Source organism: Berghia stephanieae, chromosome 7 (assembly GCF_034508935.2).
Source record: "Berghia stephanieae isolate SIO BIC M18660-M18661 chromosome 7, UCSD_Bste_1.3, whole genome shotgun sequence".
NCBI classification, from domain to species: domain Eukaryota; kingdom Metazoa; phylum Mollusca; class Gastropoda; order Nudibranchia; family Aeolidiidae; genus Berghia; species Berghia stephanieae.
In genome coordinates this window covers 2,229,022-2,239,021 of record NC_088366.1, presented here as the reverse complement: position 1 = coordinate 2,239,021, position 10,000 = coordinate 2,229,022, and the positions used below count along the sequence as shown (strand labels likewise).

The window sequence follows — 10,000 nt, the reverse complement described above, 5'->3', positions numbered from 1 at the left end:
ACTTTGGTAATAGTTTAGGCCAAATAATACTAGCGAAGGACAAAATAGACAGGGAATTGGCGAAGCTCTACAATGAACATGCACCCATTCAATCACGCATGGCCAGTAAACGTCCATCAGCGACATGGATGACATAAAACAGGCTAAAGCCAAACGCTTCCGCGAGGACGAGAGACGCATGTGCACAACCAACATGATGTTCTCTCTCTAATAACTTTTCCGCCGGTGACGTCACAATCAAGGGACGCTACACTTCCGCTAATCTCATTCCCTATTGGAATGTAAGAACACTCAGTCAATTAGGGAAAGTTTGAAATGTAATTCAAGAAATGAAGAAATACAACCTAAAAGTTCTAGATCTCTGAGGGAAGATGAACTAAAGCTAGTAAAGTTAGCATAGTTGATGACACCAAATGTGACCATTCGTCTCAAAACGGCATTATGTCGGAATGAACCAGATGCTTAAAAGGCGAATTTAATGTTAAAACTGGTCAAAAATATAAATTGTTGGCATTAGCACCCTAAAATATGGTATCCATTCTCCTCAATAAAACATACAAACTCAACACAAGTCTGATATGTATGGCTATAAATTCAATTTTCAACATCTTAACCATCCTGACTCAATACCGTTTGGAGACGAAGGGTCACAAATGTTCTACTCAGGAGGAACAACGAATGACAAAAAAGTAGGCGTGATTCCAGACAATGGCATGGCAATTAATTATGATGGAATTCATTTTTGTTTGACTAAATTACCTCCTTAACTACTTAATCCTAGAGATTTTTGCTACTTTTCAAAATTGGAAAAAAATGTATTAAAATGAGCATGTACATAGTTTTATTCAACTATCATTATAATGCGAAAACTAAAAAACATTAGCTTTGATACTACGCCTATAATGTGTCTCAGAAAAAATGAAATAGGGGTAATGGGGTAAAAGTAACCCGGGTAAATTACGGATATAGTCGGTGATAGGGTTGAGTGAGTTAACAAGGACCAGTAACAAAAGTAAAATAGTTAATATCAGACTTGTCCAGGAGGCCAAATTTTCAGAAGCCAGGTACTTTTTCGTGTCCAAATTTCTAAGAGGCATAATTGACAATCCAGACTGAACATGCATAGGTAATAGCCAAAACAAATCGACCATACCTGCATAGGTAATAACCAAAACAAATCGACCATACCTGCATAGGTAATAGTCAAAACAAATCGACCATACCTACATAGGTAATAGCCAAAACAAATCGACCATACCTGCATAGGTAATAGCCAAAACAAATCGACCATACCTGCATAGGTAATAGCCAAAACAAATCGACCATACCTGCATAGGTAATAGCCAAAACAAATCGACCATACCTGCGTAGGTAATAGCCAAAACAAATCGACCATACCTGCATAGGTAATAGCCAAAACAAATCGACCATACCTGCATAGGTAATAGCCAAAACAAATCGACCATACCTGCATAGGTAATAGCCAAAACAAATCGACCATACCTACATAGAGAATAGCCAAAACAAATCGACCATACCTGCATAGGTAATAGCCAAAACAAATCGACCATACCTGCATAGGTAATAGCCAAAACAAATCGACCATACCTGCATAGGTAATAGCCAAAACAAATCGACCATACCTGCATAGGTAATAGCCAAAACAAATCGACCATACCTGCATAGGTAATAGCCAAAACAAATCGACCACACCTACATAGAGAATAGCCAAAACAAATCGACCATACCTACATAGGTAATAGCCAAAAATCGACCATACCTGCATATGTAATAGCCAAAACAAATCGACCATACCTGCATAGGTAATAGCCAAAACAAATCGACCATACCTCATCTGTACTTAGAGATAATTCTGTAAACGGACATAAATATACATATAATTCAATCCTATAGATACGAAAATTGTCTCCTTGTGTTTGTGTCAGGAAAAGAAAGGAAAATAAAACAGGTCTGAAAGCTGTGATGCTATTGAGACGGCACTTACATGCTTCCGAGCCAAAACAATGAAGTAGCAAAAGTATTGAAATGATTGCAGACAACATGGCTTGATCTTCTCTTTCTTTCTTATCTCGGCAATATCAGCGGCTGAGGTGTCACTATCTGGGACTGAAATAAATCATAAAAATAAAAAATGAGCCAAATCAAAATAAGGGACGCAACTCTTTTCTCTGGACATTAAAAACGTTTCAAGACATAATTCTCAAAACTTAATTCGGATTCCCTCGGAGATATTCTCTAATGGCATTTGAAAAGTAGTCTCCAGTGAATCTCCAGGAAAATTTCAACATTGTTCAGCCGTTGGAAGCAAAGTTTGAGCTTTAAGATTGAGCTTTTTATATAGCGCAATATCCACTAAATGTGCTCAAAGCGCTTTACAAGTGGTTCCTGGCCAACAGCGACATTTTACATTTCGGACGGGACATGACGCCTGTTTGGCGATGTAACAATTTTTTTCGGACAGAGGCAACGCTGTAAACGGCCAGGTACCCATTTTACACCTGAGTATGATGAGAGAATATGAGTAAAGAGTCTTTTCCAAGGACCCAACTATGCGCCGAGCGAGGCTCGAACCCAGGACCTTCCTATACGAAAGCGAGTGTCATACCACTAGACCACATAGCCGCAAAGATAAATGTCTAATTTATTGATGACCACCACCGTATTCTGCGAGTCTTATCTTAACCTGTTTATCGTTTTTATCTTGTTTGTACCTATTTGAATACCCCACGCAATGGGAGATTTAAATTCCTAATCATTTACATTCTTCAAATTTGAACAGTATGTCTGTATGGCTATGTAGTCTAGTAATATGACACTCGCCTTCGGACCAGAAAGGTCGAGTCCCGCTTTGGGCGCGTGCTGTACCGAACTTTACTCCGAGTAACTAACTCACGGTCAAGGACAATCTGCCACATGAACCCCCTCGTGGATCTTTTGCCTTGACGCTGGTGGGGTGGGGGGGGGGGCTTGAGGCATATCGAGGGCAAAGGTGTAAATCCCGGTTGACCGTCACGAGACCATACCGGGCATCGAGCCAGCGAGTCACCTGAGCTGCTCGCCAGATATGTCATGTGACTAATGAAGATCCAACCCGGTGCCCGAATTGCCACCGCCATCCCGGGCGCCACACTACTATGTTCACGATGAGACGCACCAAACAGGAATTTCAATGGCGAAGCGATCTGCCGCCTAGCCACTACCGCGTTCGTTAAATCGCTTGTCTTTCATAAACTGCATTTTTCTCAGCGAGCATTGTTTATATAAGATTTTTCTTTGTTTGAATACCTTGAAGTTGTCCCCGATATTTCCTACTTTTTCGAGGTTGGAACGATTCTGTCATCAGGTAAAAATAATCAGTAGTGTCTTATGTAGATTGTTGAATTACTGCAGTTGCTTCCCTTAGATCAATATTTTATCGTGCCCATTGTCAGTTTGTTAAGGGGAAGGAACCATGATCACCATCGGTTCAGTCCATAATATTACGGTTACACCCCTTGGTTGACGTGAAAGCAATTCGTTGACATCAGACGTTTGTTTGAAGGGTCATCTATATTCCTTCATGGAATGCCCAGGCCACGGCATCTCCGTATGAATACTCATAAAGGCGCTAAAATCGAACATTAGTTCACATCATGCATAACAATAACAATGACGATAGTGGACATAATTATAAATAACAGCAAATGATAAAAATAAAAAATGGAGTGACAAAAACTGATAAAGAGTGACAACGAAGCAACAACCAATAATAAATAATCAATAAAAACAATTCTGGTCTAACGAGAACAATGGTGACGTATCTGGGCCCCAGGAAACGGGCCTGGACTGGACTGCAGAGGCAATGTCTGACGTCATTGCTAAAGGAAAGCTCCCACAAGTGTGGAAGAACGCAAAGATAAAAAAATGGAGCTTTTATATAGCACAATATCCACTAAATGTGCTCAAAGCGCTGTACAAGGGGTCCCTGGTCAACAGCAACATTTAACATGTAGGACGGGACATGCCGCCTGTTAGGCGATATTACAATTTTTCGGACAAAGACAACGCTGTTAACGGCCAGGTACTCATTTTACACCTGAGTACGGTGAGAGAATGTGAGTAGAGAGTCTTTTCCAAGGACTCAACTATGCGCCGAGCGAGGCTCGAACCCAGGACCTTCCGATCCGAAAGCGAGTGTCATACGACTAGACCACATAGCCGCACAATAGTTGCCATCACGAAGCCAGGGAACCGGCAAAGGAGGACGACAGTTAGAGACCCAAATAACTTCGGAGCTGCTTGTACAAACTCTTGGAGCGAGTTCTATTAAAACGATGGAGGCCAGTGTTGGGAACGCTAGAGAATGGGGCCCGATGATGGTAGCAATCCACCCCCGATGTCCGACGACGGGAGACGATTGCAAACAGAACTTGTTTAATTAGATCAAAGAGAGGGGGAATGGGGATGCCCCTCTCAAGCGCATATTGGACGGTGCCCCCGTTTAGAGCCGAAATGTGACCCTTCGTCTCAAAACGGTATTATGTCGGAACGAACCAGATGCTTTAAAGGCGAATTTAATGTTAAAACTGGTCAAAAATATAAATTGTTGGCATTAGCATCCGGCAATCAAGACATAAAAATACAATAACATTTTGATGAGACAAAAAAAACATTTCAAAACCATGAATTTCAGTCGACGTGTACATATTTGCAGGTCTGATAACCCAAACTGTTATGGACTTGTTGTTCTTATGGAAATACTCCCATACGAAGACACGATATTGTCTATTACAAAACTGTTAAATCAAACACATTATCACCTTCGGTTATCACACCTGCAAATACGAGCACGTTGATTTCAATAAATAATTCAAGGTTTAGCCAATGCAGTGTGAGATTTTAAAATCAGACATTAAAACAATGGACAGAGGAAAGTCGTCGTTAGTTACAACAAAAACAATAGCATGGCAAATGAAAATTTAAAAAAAACAACAACAAAGAAAAAAATTAGTTCTGACCTTATTCAACGAATTGTTGATATCTGAGCTGGAGAGAAATTAATGTGTTCACATACGAAGCCAAAGAACAGAATGAACAACACATCGGATAAATTACCAGATATAAGAGAGAGGGAGAGAGAGAGAGAGAGAGAGAGAGAGAGAGAGAGAGAGAGAGAGAGTACAGTTCGCCTATCCAAACATGCAAATAAAATACCTAAAACAAACATGCGTCATTCGCTTCAAAAAATATCGTCCTGTAGAAACAGGGTTCGATCTGTATCCTGAGATGCAACATCGTGGGGAACAGCCGGATTGCTAGATAGGCACTAATGTACAAACACATGCACACGCTCGACCACACACACACACACACACAAGGAGACACACACCAACACACACAAACACACACATCTAAACAAACATACACACACATACACACAAAACACACATAGCACACACAAACAGACACACGCACGCACGATGAGAGAATAATGTGGGTAAAGATCCGTTGAAGTCAGCAAAAACATAATGCTGCAAATTATGACAAATTGCCAATATTTTGCGGACAATAAAGACATATTATTATTAACACACACACACACAGACACACACATGCATACACGCACACGCACACACGCGCACACATACATGATCTACTGAGATACACCATAAGAGGTAACAGCCGTAAAAGGACTGCTTGGTAAGCACTGATGAACAAATAAACACACACACACACAGAGACACACACGAAACACAAGCACAACAAACACACACAAACACACACACACACACACATCCATACACTCACACAACGCACACACGTACACACAACACACACACAAGCACACACCCATACACATATATATACATGCCCGCACACACACACACAAACACACACACACACAAAACAGCTTTTTTAATTGTCGGAAAACTTCAAAAATCGGTATACCATAACGACTCCCATCCTTACTCAATCTTTTCATAAAATGTTAATCTTTCACCACATAATAACCATTTTCCCTCTAAATTTAGTTCAGGTTTCAGACTTCCACGGTTCGTCGAGCGTTTACGGTCGCTGTCTTAAGTAAACGTTTTTCGCCGTTTTGAAATAAAACACGTTTCGTCAGTAACAATGCATATTGGTGAGTTTTGCTCTCTGTTTACTTTATTGATTTATGTTGTAAAAAGGGCCTCACATTAATAGACTCTCTCTCTCTCTCTCTCTCTCTCTCTCTCTCTCTCTCTCTCTCTCTCTCTCTCTTTCTATCTATCTATCGATCTATATATATATATATATATATATATATATATATATATATATATATATATATATATATATATATATATATATATTATTTAAAATATTTACCACAATGTTTGAGACAGTCTACATTAATGTTTCAGGCTTAATTTGCCATCGTCAGGATTGAGTTGTTTTGTTGACTGTTGTTGTTTCTTGAAGTGGTTCCGGTTTAAAGTTGCTTAACAAGAATTTACGCCGATGGGGACACCTTCCGTATATCTCACTTTTCATGTTGAGTGTGGCTTCATGAGGTTGTTTGATTATAGTATATTTTTCTTCCAGGCATAAGCTACATTGTTTGGATGTTGGTGTGTATCCTGTTGCTTTAGATAAAATTTTCCATGAAATGTTGTGGTCTATTTTGTTGTCTTTTAATTTCCAAATATGTTCGCTGAGAATATAGCGAACAGACTTGACCTTAGCGATCGAATCGATATAGCACCAAGAAGAGAAGCGTTCATCACATTAAAAGATCACAAGCCTGACTTCAAAAATAATCCAAAATGTAGACTAATAAATCCATACAAATCTGAAATTGGAAAAATCAGCAAAAAGATATTAGAAAAAAATAAATAAAAACGTCCAAGAAGCAACTAAATTCAACCAGTGGAAAAACACCGATGAAGCCATCGAATGGTTTAAAAACATCCAAAACAAAGAAAATTGCACCTTCATCTCTTTCGACATTTGCGATTTTTACCCCTCCATCACCCCAGACTTACTAAACAAAGCATTGGAATTCGCAACAAAATATACCCACATCACAGAAGAGGAAAAACACATCATCAAACACACCAAGCACAGCACACTATACTATGACAACACGCCGTGGACAAAGCGACATAATGATTTCGACGTAACAATGGGTTCGTTCGACGGTGCTGAAACATGCGAACTGGTCGGACTCTACATCCTGTCACAACTGCAACACACACACACATACATCGGCCTCTATAGAGATGACGGACTCGCTATAACCAACAGACGACCAAGAGCGAACGAAAACATCAAAAAACAAATCTGTAAAATATTCCAAAGCAACAATTTGAAAATCACGATAGAAGCAAACAAAAAAAACAGTTGACTTCCTCGACATCACATTCGACATAAAATCCAATTCATTCCAACCGTTCAGAAAACCAAACAACACCATTAGCTACATTAATAAAAACAGCAACCACCCCCGTCCCGTCATTGAAAACATACCAAAAAACATAGCACTGAGGGTGAGCAAACTTTCGGAAAACAGAGAGATATTCAACGTCGCAGCCACCCCCTACAAAGAAGCTTTCACAAAAAGCGGATACAACACACCATTTGAATACACAGACGCCTCCCTCTCATGTAAACCCCAACACACAAGTGAAGAACGTAAAAAAAAACCCACACATAACTTGGTTCAACCCACCTTTCGACAAAAACGTCAGCACAAACATAGGACAGCAGTTCCTGAAATTAATTGATACACGCTTTCCAAAAAACCACAAGCTACATAAAATTATCAACAGGAATACCATAAAAATAAGCTACTCGTGTATGCGCAACATAGAACAAATAATCTCAAGCCACAACAAAAAAATATTAATAAACCACCGACAAGAGCAAAACCCACCTACCAGAAAATGCAACTGCAGAAATAAAGAACACTGCCCGCTAAACAAACAATGCTTAGAATCAAGTTTAATTTACCAAGCCAGAGTCCCAGAAACTAAAACAAACAAGCAAGAAAAATATGTAGGACTAACAGAAAATAATTTCAAAACAAGATACAACCTCCACACCTCAACATTTAGAAACACTAACAAAAAAACATCCACAAAACTCAGCGAACATATTTGGAAATTAAAAGACAACAAAATAGACCACAACATTTCATGGAAAATTTTATCTAAAGCAACAGGATACACACCAACATCCAAACAATGTAGCTTATGCCTGGAAGAAAAATATACTATAATCAAACAACCTCATGAAGCCACACTCAACATGAAAAGTGAGATATACGGAAGGTGTCCCCATCGGCGTAAATTCTTGTTAAGCAACTTTAAACCGGAACCACTTCAAGAAACAACAACAGTCAACAAAACAACTCAGTCCTGACGATGGCAAATTAAGCCTGAAACATTAATGTAGACTGTCTCAAACATTGTGGTAAATATTTTAAATAATAATAATAATAATAATAATAAATGAATTATAAAACAAAAACCATGAAATAATAGTGCTCAACTTTAGTATAAAAGGAGCTATTTATAAACATTTGAAATATAATTAAGATAGTTTGACTTCTACAACGTTGTTATCGAGCGTTGCTCTCATCAGGAAGTGGAAGTGAAAGTAGATTGTTGTGTTTTCGTATTTTTATGGATTCGTGTTTATGGAGGTTCGTAATTACATAAAAGGTGTTTGTTTCTATGTCTGCATGCGGAAGTTAGTTCGTTTCTTCTGTTGAGTGTTGCTATGTTCGGTTTAGTGATGATGAAGAATTTTTCTTCCAAGCAGAGGTTGCAAATCTTAGAAGAGGGGGAGTACGACTGTGCTCTGGAGATGATTTTCCATGTGATGCTGTGTTGTATGTTTTTTTCTTTGAGGTTCCAAATGTGTTCACTTAGTGTAGTAGAATGTCGTTTGTGTATGTTTCTGAAGGAAGATGTATGCAGGTTGTATCTGGTTTTGAATGGACACTCGGTGAGGCCAATGTATGTTTCTTGTTTTGGTGTGTCTGGTCGTGTTACTGTGGCTTGATAAATTACGTTTTGAGTCAAGCAATTGCCGTTTAGTGGGCATGTTGTCTGGGTCCTACAGTTGCATTTTTTCTCTAGGTTGTTGCTGGGCTGATCTGGCTGTGATAGTTTTCGGTTATTGTTGGATGAAATAATGTTTTGTATGTTTGGCATGCAGGTGTATCCTATTTTGATGGTGTTTTTGTTCATGATTGGGTGTAGAACGTGACCGGGAGGGAAGCATTTTTGTAGTAGATTGAAGAATTTGTTACCGATAGAAGTTGTCACATTCTTGCTGTAGGGTGGGTTGAACCATGTTATGTGTCGTTTTCTTTGTCGTTTTTTTTTGTTGGGGTGGTAATGGTCTCTTCCTCATATTCTAGTTTGTAGTTATATCCACTTTTTTGTAGTGCGTTTGTGTACGGTGGGATTGCATCGTTGAATATATTGTTGTTTGTAGAGTTGTTAGATAGTCGTTTGTTAATGCTCTCGGGGATGTTTTTTATTATGGATGGCGGACGATGAGAGCAACGCTCGATAACAACGTTGTAGAAGTCAAACTATCTTAATTATATTTCAAATGTTTATATATATATATATATATATATATATATATATATATATATATATATATATATATATATTATCTATCTATGTATCTAACTATCTATCTATCATCTATCTATCTATCAAGCAATCTATCTATCTATATACCCCCCCCCCCCACCCTTTAACCACGTCACCTGGCAGTGTAGCACCAGATACTTTCATTTTATGGCAAGCTTCTCCACAAACGTATTCAAGGGAGCGCCTCCCTGTCACCATTCACTTCGGTTGGATGAATCGATGGATGAGTAGATGGATAAAAGGATAGATGGATGGATTGATGGATGGTCGATTAGATGGACAGATGGATGAATGGATGGATAAATGGATAAATGGATGGATGGATGGAAGGATGGAATGAATATATA

The 10,000-nt window shown here is 38.9% G+C and overlaps 1 protein-coding gene across 1 annotated transcript in view; it reads right to left on the bottom strand.

Moving 5' to 3' along the window:
• The window catches only part of LOC144976091 (uncharacterized), an 18,906-nt gene extending 13,780 nt beyond the window's left edge, over positions 1-5,126 (bottom strand). The window contains exons 1-2 of the mRNA XM_078920274.1: positions 5,019-5,126; positions 2,006-2,127 (exon numbers count right to left, since the gene is read on the bottom strand). Of these exons, the coding sequence (XP_078776400.1) occupies positions 2,006-2,063 (58 nt within the window). The 5' untranslated portion in view covers positions 2,064-2,127; positions 5,019-5,126. The remainder of the gene's footprint in view (positions 1-2,005; positions 2,128-5,018) is intronic.
• Positions 5,127-10,000: the final 4,874 nt, after the last annotated feature.